We start from the raw sequence: 16,593 nt of genomic DNA, 5'->3' as shown, positions 1-16,593 counted from the left end.
CCAAAGAAAGGGAGAGAAAAGAGAAGCCAATTGCTGGGCTTGTGTCTTTTCGTTCTTTGATTGTAAGGATGTAAAAAAGGCCCTGCTGGATCAGGCCCAAGGGGGCCCATCCAGCCAGGCATCCTGTTCTCACAGTGTAAGCAGAACAGCAGCAACTCTCCCCACTTGAGATTCCCAGCAACTGCCATTCAGAAGCATCACTGTCTCCGAAAATGGAAATTATGCTGCGATAGTTTCTTTGTGATTACTGTTTTAAGTACACTGTGCTTGGCTCCCAGTTTGGGGGAAGAGTGATATAACTATCAAACAAACAGTATTGAACTTTTAGTGTCCATCTTTGAGTATTTATTACAGCTGTATCCTAAGAGTGGGCATTGGGGCCAAAGGGATATGATCCATTAAAAACACTCATTTCAACAATGTACAGAGGGGTTTTTTCAGGGTGGGGATCACCCCCTTCCCGACTCTCTAGAACCCCCCTCTACATATAGCGCAAAAAAAAAAGGTCTCAGGACTGAACTCCCCCCCCCTTTTTTTGCCATATAGCATAGTAGGAAAAACCTTCAGGAATGTGTGAACAACAACCCAAAAAAGTCTTCTTTTTGCTTCCCCATCACCTTGCAAGTCCCAATCAACACCATAGGGATCCTGTTCCAGACTAGCAAGTGGGCTGGGGACAGGTCCTCAGGTGACCCAATACAAAGCCTCGTGATTTCCATAAACGACACAGGGCACTTTCTCCCCATGAGCAAACAATGAATAATTTGACATAGCCCCACCACCACCACCAAAAGTGTGGGAGGGGCTTTGCACACAGGAGGGACCTTAACAGATGACTGCAGCCACAGCCTCCTGGGTGCCCCCCCCATCCAGTGCTTTGGGATTTGAATTCGTTCCCTCTCACATCCTCTACAGAAGAGACTTCTTGAGGTCCTCTTCGCAGAGCCCTTTGCATTTCAAGATGTTCTCTGACATTTCCAACATGGTTTTTTTATGTGCTGGATATCTTATTCATATCAGTCCTTTGAAAGCATCCCATGGCACCATGGCAACAAGAGCATCGGGAGAACAAAGCATGATTTCTATGTCTCTTATCTTTAATAGTCATCTCTGCTTTCTGCTCCAGTCCTCACTAACAATAGCCATGTTTGCAATTTGTTATCTGCAGTCCATGGAAAATGTAGATCACCATCCAACTGGTTATAGATATGGTGGAAATTAAGAGCAGACATTCTCAAAAGCAGCCAATATTTATCTTTTCTCTTTTCTTTTGGTATGTTCTTTTCACTAATACATGTGTTTCTATGCAGCCTATGTATTTCTGCACACATTACTTGGTTAAGAGAACTGCAATGCAAAATTTTGAGAAATGTGAACTCTGAAATGTAGCTGTGTTTCAGTTTGTGTATTGTGAGGTAGGTTTTCACATTTCTCCCCCATCCCTGGCCAGATCCCCCACAAAGTCACAAGCATTGTTATATGTGAGAGATTTCCGAAGCTAAAATAAACCTAAACCTCCTGAATGGTGGTCCAGTTTCCTGCATGGAAAGGTATTGAGTCATCCTGTTCTTTGGCTGGAAACTAAATCAGGCTTATAGACCTGCTTATAGACCTGCCTCTCTGAAAAGCAAACAGTTGTTTTGCTTGTTTGTTTGGTGGGTGGGAAAAACACCTAGAAAATTGTATCAATCACTGGACCCACCTGAAACATGAGGAACAAATGGAAGTTATGTGCATAGCTGTCAACCCTCCCTTTTTTTGCGGGAAACTCCCTTATTTCAAGCCTTCCCTTTTTTGCTGGAAATTCCCTTATTCCAGCGCCGTTTCCCACTGCTATCCTGGATTGTTAGATATACCGTAGACCAGGCATCCCCAAACTTTGGCCCTCCAGATGTTTTGGACTACAATTCCCATCATCCCTGACCACTGGTCCTGTTAGCTAGGGATCATGGGAGTTGTAGACCAAAACATCTGGAGGGTCGCAGTTTGGGGATGCCTGCCGTAGACTGTCCCTGGGACAGGGGAGGCTGCTGATCCCTTATTTTCAAATCTGAAAGTTGACTGCTATGGTTATGTGTCCTATTGACAGGTTCTGAGCATAAATCTTAGGCCTAGTTTCACAGAGCTACTGTGCTTGCCAGATCTACAGGGTTGGGAGTTTTAACTACAATAGCCAAATAGATGACAGGTAGGTAGCCATGTTGGTCTGACGTAGTCAAAACAAAATAAAAAAATTCCTTCCAACAGCACCTTAAAAGGTAAAGGGGCACCTGACCATCAGGTCCAGTCGTGTCCGACTCTGGGGTTGCGGCGCTCATCTCGCTCTATAGGCCGAGGGAGCCGACGTTTGTCCGCAGACAGCTTCCGGGTCATGTGGCCAGCATGACAAAGCTGCTTCTGGCGAACCAGAGCAGCGCACGGAAACGCCGTTTACCTTCCCACCTATTTATCTACTTGCACTTTGATGTGCTTTCAAACTGCTAGGTGGGCAGGAGCTGGGACCGAGCAACGGGAGCTCACCCCGTTGCAGGGATTCGAACCGCCGACCTTCTGATCAGCAAGCCCTAGACTCTGTGGACCAACTAATGAAAATGACAAACTTAGTTGGTCTCTAAGGTGCTTCTGGAAGGCATTTTTTAAAATTTTTTGTTTCAAATAGATGGCAATTAGGCCTGTCAATTAATGTTTCCAGTGGCTCCATTCAGTCCACATCACAGAGCACAGATCTGGGACCCCACAGCCTGGGGTGCTTATATTTTGCTGTAAACTGCACAGAGTGGCTGGGTAAACCAATATTGTTTGTGTTGTTGTTACATTTAGTCAGTCCTTAGGACACTGGAATAATGCAAAAACTAAAGCAAGTGTCTGCAAAGGTCTTTTGGCTTTTACCAATGACATAGTCTAGTTATATGCTACTATGAATTTAGATATCTAAGGATGGGGTTTTTTTGCACTGAATTTGTTTTAATGTCTGCTAGACTGTCTACTTCTTCTTTTACTTTATTAATTGGGTTCCAACAGATCACTTTCCCTTTTTCTAAATCATTAGACAACAGATCCCACATGTGATGTGGTACAAGAGAAAGGAAGCTGCCCGCCCATGTATTCATCACAGCGGTGGACCTCTTGAGTGTTCAGAGGCCTGGCGTTTTTATTTCCAGTCTCTCCAGTTAAATGGGTGGCAAATGTTTATTAAAGCTTTCAGTGATTATTCAGACATAACACCGAAGCTTGCAGTCCTAGAAAGTAGAGACTCACCCAACACTCTGCTCAGGGGTAAAAACAACAACAACCCCAAAATGCAAACCTTTGGATTGCCATTTTAACTTACTTCATCTGGGGGGGGGGGGAATCCATCACAGAAGCAAAGTTGCACATCATCCATCCTAATTCCTCCCATTAAAATGTCAGCATTTGATTCCTCCTCCCGCTCTCGGGAACAACAAAATTGCTCACCTTCAGAACCAAAAGATGTTTACTGCATTCATTGTAATGGGGGAAATGACAGACAAATGTAATGTTTAATGGTGAAGAAGGGGGATGACTCACTCTCAAGCAGCACATCGAGTGCCTGAACCTGCACTTCATGTCACTGGCACCTCGATACAGGGTGTGCACCACTGTATTAATGGCAAGAATAATGTGCACAGTGGGAGAGTTACTGGAATATTTCATCATTAAGGTAGCACTTGAGACCAAGTGAAAAGGCTCCAAGAATCAGCAACCATGCCTGGGCACCAACAGGGCATGCAGGATTCACACCAACTGTGGAGGTACAGCATTGCCACCATGGCTAGTAGCCACACTCTAGATGCCTCTATGGGCAGCGCTTATTCCCGTTTATCAATACTGCAGGTTAAAATATTAGATTCCACACAACAAAAATCCATATACATAAACATCTAATAGCACTGTCACACCATTTATTTGGCCATGTATTTATTTCATTAATCTATTTTTACTTTCCAGCAATAACATGCCCTCAAAGCATCTTATAAGCTCTTGCAGTCTTGTAACATTTTGTAGTCTGGCTTTCAGAGAAAAGATTTCGGTTCCTAACCTGCATTTTATGGCACAGGTTTCCTTTTTGGCTGGTCGTGGATTACCACACCTCTGTCTTTGGAGTTGTTGTGTGGACAACCGGGACACTCATGCCCTTTTTATTAGGGTTGGCAGTGACTCCTAACGTTTGACAGCCATTGCAGTCATTCCCAACCACATGAGTGACACCCAGTTGTGCCCATCCGTTAGCAGAATGGACTTTCATTCATGTAATGGGATTCTTCTCCCCCACCCCTTGGGAACACCCTCAAATATGTTTCAAAAGGTTAGGGGGGTTCCATCAAGAGCAGGTGGGGAAGGTGTCAGGAGCTACAGGGGAGAGATGAGAAAGAGGGAAATCTTGCAGAAACTCTGGATATCAGCCTAAGTTGATATCCAGCAGTACAGACTTGTAGCAGTGAATGGCATGGACTGCTCCCCACCCATCCATACTTGGAGGACTGAGGCAGAATTGTAGTTGTAGCCGATGGATGCTCTAGCCTAAACCTATGAACAAGCAAACACACCTTCCTCTCTCCTTATCCCCCCCTTCTTTTCACTCCTGCCTAGAATCCCCATTTCAGACTCTGTTCCCCAGGATGCTCCGAATGCTTGCCATGGGGCCAGCTGTTTGACTGAGGCTCCATTCCTACACTTATGTAGGAGTCTGCCCCACTGAACTCAATGGGATATAATTCTAAGTATAGACACACAAAAAATTCCTTCCAGTAGCACCTTAGAGACCAACTAAGTTTGTCATAGGTATGAGAAGACAAACTTAGTTGGTCTCTAAGGTGCTACTGGAAGGAATTTTATTATTTTTTGTTTCGACTACGTCAGACCAACACGGCTACCTACCTGTAACTAGTTCTAAGTATAGAACTGCACTGTTAGAATCAAGAAGGAAACCCTGAAAGCTTTGTTCCACCTAATGATATATGCACACACTGTAAGCATGGAAACGTATACAACAACAGGATCAGGTTTACCTTCCAGTCTGGGGGGAGTTGGGCGCCAAATCCCAAAGCAGGAAACATTTTATCTCTGCAAAATAATCAGAAAAGGGGGGTAGGGGGAAGCACGGGAGAAAGTAAGTATGGACTTAGCCAAGGCTGCACATCTCCAGCACGGTTCTGTAACCCAAATAAACGATATTGGTTCAACAAGATTTGCAGAAAACTACTTAGGAGAGATTCCTTCTCCCTGAGCATTCACCCTGATTGATTCACAACAAAGCTTATGCAGAGGTGAGACTATATTCAGTCTTTTATTGTGCATTCTTTCCGATTTTTTTGCTGGGAAGTTATACAACAAGGAGCATCCATTCCAAGTTCCTTTCTGCAGTGGTTATATGTCTTTCTGTTAACCAGGAGTGGAGGGGAACCTCCTTCTTATGGGCCAAATTAGGCCTACCAGGCCACCTCATTTGACCAAGCCACACACACCAAGGTCAAAACCTGGCTCAGTAAAAGGGGTGGGTGGGTTTGCAGGCACTGTTGATGAGCCTGCAAAGCCCTAGGCAAAAAGTTCCAGAAGACGTTGTGTTTGCAAGGCTCAACAACCAGCCTTGCAAGACCCCTGGCAGAGGTCAAATTTCACCTGCCAGATCAATGTGTTTCTCTACCACCACAAGGACTACAAACTTTAGCTGACAGAGAATTACACAAGCCACATGGAATGGACACATGCAGGCATTAATTCTCTCCCCTTTTAAAGAATTTTAAATTGTAAGCTCCTTTGGGAGCCAAACATGCCTAATAAGTGGGATAGAAATACATAAGCCAAGAAACACATTGTTTTGGAAAGGGCACTTTGCCCCACGCTGGCAATCTGTCCCTGACTTGAGACAATCTGCAGAATTCCAGGGGAAATTTAAGAAGAGCCCGGATAATTCAAAGCAAGCTCCCTGTCCCACCTTCTGCATCTTGTCACCATCCAGATGCTTTGGGCTGCTGAGAGCCATAATCTAAAACATCTGGAATGCCTCGAGGTAGGGCAAGGTTGATCTAATCCAGGAATCCCCAAACTTCAGCCCTCCAGATGTTAGCTAGGCATCATGGGAGTTGTAGGCCAAAACATCTGGAGGGCCGCAGTTTGGGGATGCCTGATCTAATCCAACATCCCATTTCCCAAATGGGCCGCTAGGGGAACCTGAAAGATCACAAGCAAGGCATGAAGGTGGCACAGGAAGACAGGGCTGTAGAAAGCTGCCTTTTGCCGAGTTAGTTCTATTGGTTTGTATAGCTCAGTAATGTCTGCACTTACTGCCAGTGGCTCTTTGGGGTTTCAGGCAGAGTCTTGCGTAGCCCTGTGTGGAGTTGCCATTGGTATTCGTGTGTGTGTGTGTGTGTGTGTGTGTGTGTGTGTAGTTTTTGAAAAAATTATACATATAAAATAGCAATTTCAAACAGTAAAAAAACAGAGTTCTTTTGAACTCTTAGACCTTCTTCCATGGGTCCCATCTTTAAGATTAAATTCACTGCATCTTTTACCCCTTTCTAGCTATTATATAACCATAGGTAAAGGTAAAGGGGCCCCTGACCATTAGGTCCAGTCGTGACCGACTCTGGGGTTGCGCGCTCATCTCGCATTATTGGCCAAGGGAGCCGGCGTATAGCTTCCAGGTCATGTGACCAGCATGACAAAGCCACTTCTGGCAAACCAGAGCAGCACATGGAAACGCCGTTTACCTTCCTGCTGTAGCGGTTCCTATTTATCTACTTGCATTTTGACATGCTTTCGAACTGCTAGGTTGGCAGGAGCTGGGACCGAGCAACGGGAGCTCACCCCGTCACAGGGATTCGAACCGCCGACCTTCTGATCAGCAAGCCCTAGGCTCTGTGGTTTAACATTACACATTACAAGTGTCTTTACATCCCTGCCAAGATTTTAACTGTTTACAGTGGTCTTTTAAGTAAATTACAAATTTATTCCAGTCTTTAGAAAATACTTGATCTTCCTGGTTTTGGATCTTCCCCTTCAGTTTCGCCATTTCTGCATATTCCATCAGTTTCATCTGTCATTCTTCTTTTGTTGGTATTTCTCCTTCCTTCCATCTAGTAGCATTCTTGCATTCTTGCTGCCGTTATTGCATACATAAAAAGTCTTTTATCTGCCATTGGAATTAGAACCGGGGACCTCCTGTATACAAAACAGTTGTTCTACCACTGACTGGTGGCCCTTGTGTTGATAGACCTTTGCTGTTTTCCCTCTCTGTGTGCATCTTTTGGCTAATAATAATTTATTATTTATACCCCACCCATCTGGTTGGGTTTCCCAGGTGTACTGCTTCTGGAGCTGGAGGTTCCACCTAGCTGTTGTGGCTAACAGCTCTTGATTGATTTATTCTCCACGAATTTTGTTTTAAAATACATAACACATTTGAAGCAATATTTAGATCACCCCTTCAAGACAGCCTCAGAAGGGAAGCAGCACTTACGTGTCATAATCTTGTATTATCTGCCCCACTGCCCAAATAGCTGAGAGGTATTCATTTGTTCCCATGGGGTTGATGTAGTGCAAAGACGTGGGGTCCCGAGGATTCCCGTTGGAGGCTGTGAAATCAATCCCGACCTGCAATGGAAGATCAGCACCACCTTTACTATAGCAATACCCTCCTGTAGTAGTGGCCACAGGGGTTGGAGAAGGCTCCTCTGCTCCACGGGTTCCAAAAAACAGACCGGGAAAGTGGCGTTCCCTGGGGAAAAGTTATTTATTTCCCCCCCCCCCTTTCTACAACAGGGAAACTGGGGCTCTCCCAATGTTGCTGGACTCCAACCCCCAGAATCCCTAACCACTGTCCATGCTGACTGGGGCTGATGGGAGTTGGAATCCAACATCATCTGGAGAGCCACTGGTTCACCACACCTGGAATGCCTAAGGTGTGGCTTGGCTCCACTTCGACAGAGTGGCCATTTCTTCTTCGAAGGGCTTCTGGGTCCATCCACAGCTAATTGGCCAGGGCAAAAACTGGTATTTTCAATACTATTTCTTAGTATTGGTTCTTCATTGCACAGGTCCCCCAATACCTTCTGATACCTCTCCTGATATGAACCTTCCCAGACCCTGAGGTCCTCATGATTTAGCGTTACGTCTGAACAAGGCCACCTTCTCCCCATCCATCCTCTCCTCTGCCTCCCTCAGCTTCCTCTGATGTCTCTACTGTGCTGCATTTTAAATTGTAAGATCATTGGGGCATGGACCTCTCTGCTACTATTTTGCAAAGCACTGTGCGCATTGGTGGCCCTGTCTGAATAACAACCAACTGCTGGCCCATGACATCCAATGGAAAGCAATCAGTTACTCGGTGGATCCTGACGGTGCCATTCCACAACTCAAGACCTGCTAGACGAGCATCAGGAGAAAACCAGAAGCCCGTCCAGCTAGTCAAGTTCTGAACAGATGATTCCAGCCCTCTGTGCTGGTTTATTTGGCTTCCAAATGAACCATTTCCTCCTTTGTGCCAGCAAACCTTTATGCAATAGTTCAGCTATGTGCGTAACATGCTTGTACTCATTCCCGTTCCTATGGCAACACCTCCTCCCTTCCTCTTTATGTCCCTTTGGACCAAAACAACCAATACGGAAAAAAGAATACAGCCTGCATTTGTGTGTTTGTGTGCATAGACACAACATTCTTGGACACTGTACTGGGGGGGGGGGGAGTTTGAAGCAGCTGGGGGTGGGGGGATAAGTGTTTGATACACTGGATGAAACAGTGGAATTTCAAGGCCCTCCACTCTTCCTGAAATAAAGATTCCACAAACGCACCTGTGCAGAATGAATGAAAAGTCTTTCATTGCCTATACACCAGCAAATGTCTAAGGTGAAGAAACACGGAACATTTAACCCAGAGGTCTCAGGAACATTAATACAGGTCAGAACAGTGGGAAAGCGGGAAGCCGCTAGTGGCGACAACGGGGCCCGATCCAGCCTTGGGCCAAGCGCCGGAGGTGGCGGGAAGCCGCTAGTGGCGGCGGTGGAGGCCTGATTCGGCCTTGGGCAGAGCGGCGGAGGCGGCTAGTGGCGACAGCAGGCCCGATCCGGCCTTCGGATGTCGAAGAAATTTGTAAGCGCGCCCCAATTTGTATCTTTCGTAAGTAGAATTTTTCGTAGGTAGGGTTATTCGTTAGTCGAGGTACCACTGTATCTGTGTGCAGATGCATGTATTTAAACTGAGAATTCAGATATCCTGTCTCTGGAGGCAATATGTCTTGGGTCAGACCTGTCGGACTGAGGCATCAGTCTTCATTTGATCAAGAAATGAGGTTAGTAAGCAAGCCTGCAAAATGAGCCCAGGCAGAAAGTGGCCCAAAATGAACTTGGATTCATGGGGAAATTGATGATTAATTAAATTAAGTTTTTGAATCTCTTCCCATGAAGGCATCTTGAAGCAATCAACCATTTTTTAAAATAAAAAAAAGAATCAACAGTAACAATTTCAGATCCAATACAGATTCTAACTGAGGCAAAAACTGATGATGTGTGCTGCAAAATTCACTCGGCATTGGGGGTTTTCGGCCAAATGAAATGTGTTCATTGCTTTGCAATGTTGCTTTCCTTGTGCCCCGTTGAGCTGGATTGATGTCATTCATTCTGCTGTACCTCATGCCTCATTTGTGATTGCAGCCAGGGGCTGATACAGGCGGCTTGCTCTCAGATCCACAGCGCTTACACCGGAGTCGGAGACTCCTCAAGGCTACCCTGATCACCCGGGATCTTTTTAGGCCTGTCATTTGATTAAGTCCAAGTGAGGAGAGGATGCAGAATGGCATGTTCCCAAACGAATTCACTTCACTTCATGCTTATTATAGCGCTTTGTGTACGAAGAGGCAAAGATCCTTACCGTAAACATTAACTGGCAGCCCCCAAGGATATAATCCAGGAAGGTGTAATCTCTGGTGATCTGAAAAGGGAATTAAAATGGTTAGAAAGGGGGGAAGGAAGGGAAGCAATAAAAGTGCATTTTCAGAAATCCCTAAACATTTGTAAGCAGAAAGAAAAACTTTCGAAATTATGAGGCACTTTTGACCGTTTGTCTCTATGGAACTAACGTCCTGTTGACCATCAAAACTTCAGAAGCAATATGATGGCTGGTAGTAAGCATCAAAGAGAAACTGCCCATGTGTGCACTGCAAAAACTAACTCCATTGCCTTCAAAGTTCTATCTGTGGCGAGTCGAAATGCAAAAGATTGCTGAACACTGCAGTCATCAAGAATACTGAGTATGTATTCACCACACCTCCTGCATCAGGACCATCCTGGCAAGCACGTTTGCTGCTTCTATGATAACATTTGCATAGAATACGTGAAGCAGCACACAGTGTGATGCAAAGATGCATCCACCAGATGCCACAGCCAATAGCAACTTATAGCAGAGGGCGCCAAGGGGATGTCCACTTGTTGCTGTAAAACTACAACAACTCCCATCAGCCCCAGCGAGCATGGCAAATAGTTAAGGATGAAAAGAGTTGTAGTCCTACAATGCCTAGAGGGCACCACGTTGGCTACTCCTACTGGATGGACGGGGAGGGGGTCATATTAGAGCATCTGCTTTGCATACAGAAGGTCACAGGTTCAGTCTCTAAGCTGGGCTAATAATGTCCCGCTTCCTGAAACCCTGGAGAGCTGTTGGCAGTCAGTGTAGACAATGCTGAGCTAGAAGCACCATCTGCCTGCTTCCCATTTTTTTTCTAGCATCTCCAGAACCTCACAAGAATCTCAATGTCTTACTTCATCCCCCTCCTCTCTCATCCCTTCTCCTCCCCTTCAAGCTCAGCGTTGATAGCTTCCCTTTCCTTAGGTCACAACATTATGCAAATTCAGTAACGGTTGTTTTTAAAGTTAGGATGAACTAACCATAACTGCAACTTTAAAGATTATACAATAATACATGTCTTCTAGGGAAAAGCACCTGGGGGGAGGGGGGGAGGAGAGCTTAATCTTTCCCCTGCCTTGCTTTCAAATCTGTGGGAGAAAAGAACACACCATCATTTCCCCATTCCAATTCACCGCCTCTTAAGAAAATAACGCCACCAGCTTTTCCTTCCAAGAAGCAGTTGCAAGAGTTTTCATACATGTGTTTTGAGCAGCAACACATTTTGCAACAGCCTCACTCAACCCAGCGCCCTCCAGATGTTTGGAATCGCTTCCAGATTACCTGTTTAATGAGCATTCCCCTGATTTGCTTGAGGGAGGCTGGACAACGCTGTATCAAAGCATTGTCCAATGTTTTCCAGCATATTTCCCATCCCTCCCAGTCACATGCCTTATTGGGGGAATACTGGTCTTTTTGAGGAAGTGGGTTTGTTGCACATGACCTCCCAGTCTGTTACAACTGCAAGACCCAGATTTGCTGGTATGTGATAGAATCCTACCCCCACAAAAGCAACAGTCTGGGGGTGCCCATGGGATACCTCTCCCTTCGGTCTCAGTAGGGAGCAATGGGAGTTGTAGCCCAAAACATCTGGAGGGCACCATGGTTGGTGACAGATGCTTTGTGTGAAGTACTCACTTTGCAGGATTTCACAATGATGATTCCTGAGTTCTTGTAGCTCCTTTTCTTCTTCTGTTTTTTGGGGTTAATGCATTCAAATTCTACCTATTTAAAAATGAAATGGAAGGAAGACTGGTCACAATAAACACAAGAGATCCTGAATCATAGAATTATAGAATTGTAGAGTTGGAAGGGACCACAAGTGTCCCTGCCATGCAGAAATCCTGCCCGGAGCCGGTTCTCATTCTCTCAATGCCAGCAAAATGCCAGAATGAGCCACGATTTGTTAGGTTGGGGAACTGCACCACTCAACACAGAAAAGTCCACCTTTGGAAGGTTAGCCGCATTTGGGTCTGCTTGCCAATTTGGAAACTGCAAACCACATCGGAACACGGGACGCTGCCCGAGACCAACCACTGATCCACCTAGTTCAGCATTGTCTACCTTGAATGGCAGCAGCTCTCCAAGATTTAAGGCAAGGAATGCTCTCTCCTAGTAGCTTCTGCATTAAAATGCTCCCTTAATCGAATTTCTTAACCATCATTAGCTACTGATATGGATGCACCCAGACGATGGAGCCGAGGAAGCCATTCACTTCTGGTCTTTAGAGCCCGGTGTTTTGAATAAAAGAGCTGCTGGGATTCTGACAGCAGGTAACTCCATTTAGAAGCACTCAGCACTTGACAGAAACAAAAGTGGAAATGGCAAATGAACACAGCCGTATTCCAAGTCCTTTTTTATGTGTGTGTGGTTTTTTTTGGGGGGGGTGAAGGGTGTTGATTACTCATTAGGTAAACAAACGTGTGTTCCCATTTTATTTTTAAGCTTTTATGTAGAAGCACCCCAGCTGCCTCGCTGAAAGAAGCTTTTCTTTCCACCTGGAGCATGTCGACAAAAATGCATGCATTCGTAGGAGGCAAAAAGGAAGGTTCTGAAGTCAATATGTAATGATTGTGAACAATTGTGAACCTGACCTACTGGGACTTTATCAATTCACAGATCAATCTCTACTGCTCACTTTGCTCTGGGTGACACCAATGACATAAGCTTTAGACTACTAGATAGTCCGATCTACCTGAAACGGAAGAGAATTCTCTCTCGTCCTTCAATATAATAGGTCTCTGAACATAATAGGGGAAAACTGGCACTTTATTGGCCTTTTATAGACTTTCTCTGAGATCTAAGATGCTGCCTTATGCCAGGAGAGAAAATTGGGCCATCTAACTCAGTACTGACTACACTTACTGGCAGCAGCTCTCCAGGGTTTAAGCCCTGCCTGAACCTGCCAGCGATTGAACAAGGCACTTTCCCCATGCAAAACATGCTCTGAGCTATGAGAATGTTCACAAACATTTCAATAAATCCCACAAGGTTGATAAACAGGTCAGATGAGGGGTTTTGGGTTTTTTTAAAAAAAATTGTAATATAATTACTTGCCATTACAAACATTTGGCCAGGTGTCAACTAAGCAAACCTTACACATTTAATAACATTTCAGAGACTGATACAAATAAAATAAAATAAAATAAACCCTTTAAAAATATCACATTATAATGCAGAAGAAAGCTGTCATCCCTATAATAATCAACAGAATTTCCACTGATCATGTAGTGCCCAAGTGAGAATTTTTGCTGTTCTAAATGTAGCATATTTATCAGTGTCTCTGACAGGAAGAGCAACTTATCTCGGAAAGTCCGTCTTCAAAAGTAGCAATGGGTAGATTTTTTAAAAAATGAAATCTGCATGCACTTCACGTTCACGTATGAAGTGAATAAGACCTTCAAGGGTCTGAGAATTACGAAATCCAGCTTGACTTCTAGGGATACCCTTTAATCTGGCTTTCCCATTCTGCAAAAGGTAAAATGTTTGGGCCTTAGGGGGAAAAAACCTGTTCTTAGTTTAACACTCACCCGATCCCTTATATAACTGAGTGTGCCATAGGTAGGAGAAATTATAATAGCAGAGCCCACTATCCTGTTCTCACAGTGGCCAACCAGATGCCCTGGTGGGCAGCCCCCGAGCAGGGCCTGGGCACCCCACTTGTGATTCCTAGTGACTAATATCCAGGTGCATACTGACATAGCCATTGATAGCTTGCTCCTCCATTAATCCTTTTTTAAAACAATCCACACTACCTCACGTGGGAACAAATTCCATTAGTCAAACGATGCGCTGTGTGTGGGGGGAAGTACTTTCTTTGACTGTCAACGTAAAGGCTTGCTAATGAGTGAGAGGTTGGGAGAGAAATGAAACTAACAAACCAAGAGAGTGCAAGTAAAGGAACAAAGATGGCACATCGATCCAGACAAAGCAGGATCATGGAATCATAGAACCAGAAGGGACCCAAAGGGTCATCTAGTCCAACCTCCCTGGCAATGCAGTAGTGATGGGGAACGTGAGTTATGGAGGCAGCAACAGGTTTTGTTTTGTTTTTTAATGATCTAGTTGGATTTTTGCTACGCATCCACATGGATAGCAGTACAAAACAAAAGGGGGGAGTGGCCTTATACTGAGTCAAACCCTTGCATCTAGCTCAGTACTGGCTACACTGACTGGCAGCAGCGGCTCTCCAGAGTTTCAGGCAGCTGCCTGGAGACGGAGCCTTCTGCATGTGAAGGCTGTGAATCCTGTAAGACCTGCTTCTTGCCTTGCAGGCCTTTATCCACCTGGCCTAGGAGGGCAGGGCTGTGATTGACTCCAGCTGCAAAAGCTGAAGATGCTGAACTCCCACGCGGGGGTGTTGTTGTTTGGGGGGGGGGTGCCGTGAGTGATCTTTTTGGCTATTTGGTTGTGCACTTTTTGATGTGTTTTCCTTCTTGTTTATGGCTACTTTTGTTACATCTGTAATGATGTACATTTGTTCATGCTGTAAACCGCTTTGTGCATGGTTTAAACCATGGAAAAGCGCCATACAAATCAATTGTGTCTGCATGTATGCTCCCATCGCTGCGCTATGGCCCTTCCCGAAACCTTGCTGCAGGCCTGCACAACCACCACCCTGCCTCAGAGCAGGGAGAGAGCAAGGATCACTTCCATCAGCCTGGCTGGGAGGAGGCACACAAAAGAAGGCCTTGGATGATGAAGGCAGCGTCCAGTTTGGTTTATATGGGGAGAGGCGGTCCTTCTAGGAGAGGACTCTGCTGACACATCAGAAAACCACTACCAGACAAGCCATTACTGTGCTAGGTGGACCAATGGCTCAGCATAAAGAGACTTCTTCTATTTTTGTTCTTATTATTACTACTATTACAATACACATATCCCACCATGTTTCTTACATCACAGAACCCAACATGTAATTCTCAGGTGGTCTCCCATGCAGGGACTGACAAGCCCCAAATCTGCTTAGCAAGGTGAATTTAGGAATCTGCCTTGTAATGTCCATCTAGCTCAGTCTTGTCTACACTGAGCGGCAGCAGTTCTGCAAGATTTCAGGCAGAGAATCTCTCCCAGCCCTACCTGCAGCTACAATGCCTTCAGGCCAGAGCCATATTCTTCACATCCAAAGTGGTTCTCTAGTCTAGAGCTTACCGAAAAGGCATCTTGGGCTTCGCACATCTTGGCAACGGAAGTCTGGAACTCCCCGATGAAATCGTGGCCTCCGTCGTTGTCATAATCATGACATATGATCTGGCGGGAGAAAGGGGAGAAGCAGAGCAGTGAGTGGGGTTGTTGTTGTTTTCCCCAAAAGCAAACAGGTGTCCTCATGTTGCCTATTGCTGCGCTGCCTGTCCAAGAAGCCCGAAATTGAGCTGCACACTTTTTTGACAAAGAAATTCATCTTTCTCAGAAATGGGATAGTTTATTTTTTCCCGAGAATTAGAACTAGGTGTCAGAAATAATGAGATGCTGTCTAGAAATAGTAATTACAGAGGAACAGATCCAATTAATGGATAAAGATGAAGGTTAGGGTAACAAATTTCGCTATTTCCAGAAACTTCCAAGAAATTCCCATTTGAAGACCTTAAAAGAAAAACAAAACCATTGTTAAAATGTTGTAAAATTGCTCTGTGGAGGAGTGGAGTCCATGATTTCATAATCACCAGTACATGCTGTGCATATCCAACTTCACAATGTCTGGAAACAAAGGAAGGTTTTCAAACAAAAAGAATACATTTTTTGTTAGATTTCAAGCCTGGCGGCAGCCATTATTAGCACAATACCTTTGGCACTATCTCAAAATTCCAAAATGCCCTCCTGCACCCCAAATTGTTTACAGCCATTGAAATAGAGGGAGACTTGGGCCCTTGGTACCTTTATCTGCCTTTCGACGTCTCCGTCACACAGAGATATTAAAGGCACAGTGAACGGCTTCCACACAGGATCCAGCGTGTATTTAATCACCTGCAATTTGGAGAGATGGGAGAAGCACAGGGGGAGATCATTTCACAATCAAGGCCAACACACCAAGGGCCAAGCTAGACACCAGGGCCGGCCCCACTATTGGGCAGAGCAAGGCAACTGCCTCGAGGTGGTAGACGCCCGTGGGAAGCAGCAGCAGCAGTTCCTGGGCACTCCTCCCAAGTCCTGCCTGTCCTGGGGCCCCTGCTTTGTCCTATTGCCTCTCATCAGGTGAAGGAGACAACCCCCCCACCAGCATGGGTTATTCAAAACATGTACCAGAAATTGGTTTGCTTACAAATGCATTTCTTCTACCTTCCCCTATTCCTACCCCTGCAACGATGCTCCCCATTCAACCTGCAAAGCCTAAATGATTTACAAATATAATTGCTTTTTTGATGTAAAAAAAAAAAAGGTAGCCTTGTCTCTGAACTCACATCAGTAAGTGAGGATCGGCTTTGCATTGAAGAGTGAGGCAGGGCTGGCATTGCCAGTTAGAGCATGGATTAAGTGGTAATGTTAACATGACTGTAAACGCTTCCCTGCAAAGGAGTGGAAAGGATCAAAGAGAAACCGCGATGTAAAACTGAGACTTCCCTGTGCAGAGCTGTCAGACACTGGAGCACTGTGTGGGAGTCTCCAAGGATGCACACTTACAACCCAACACGGGAGAAAATCACACAATGTGTCAGTCAACAATAACACAAATCAACTGTC

At 45.2% G+C, this 16,593-nt stretch overlaps 1 protein-coding gene across 2 annotated transcripts in view; it reads right to left on the bottom strand.

Moving 5' to 3' along the window:
* Window positions 1–16,593, bottom strand: part of CPNE2 (copine 2) — an 86,310-nt gene that overhangs the window by 8,652 nt on the left and 61,065 nt on the right. For both annotated transcript variants that reach the window (XM_035117135.2, XM_035117137.2), the window contains exons 7-12: window positions 15,790–15,879; window positions 15,067–15,165; window positions 11,554–11,640; window positions 9,886–9,945; window positions 7,481–7,614; window positions 5,031–5,085 (exon numbers count right to left, since the gene is read on the bottom strand). In XM_035117135.2, coding sequence (XP_034973026.1) covers window positions 5,031–5,085; window positions 7,481–7,614; window positions 9,886–9,945; window positions 11,554–11,640; window positions 15,067–15,165; window positions 15,790–15,879 — 525 coding nt within the window. The remainder of the gene's footprint in view (window positions 1–5,030; window positions 5,086–7,480; window positions 7,615–9,885; window positions 9,946–11,553; window positions 11,641–15,066; window positions 15,166–15,789; window positions 15,880–16,593) is intronic.

Source organism: Zootoca vivipara, chromosome 6, assembly GCF_963506605.1.
Source record: "Zootoca vivipara chromosome 6, rZooViv1.1, whole genome shotgun sequence".
Classification (NCBI taxonomy): Eukaryota; Metazoa; Chordata; class Lepidosauria; order Squamata; family Lacertidae; genus Zootoca; species Zootoca vivipara.
Note: the sequence above shows the minus strand (reverse complement) of the source record. Positions and strands in the feature narration are given on the sequence as shown.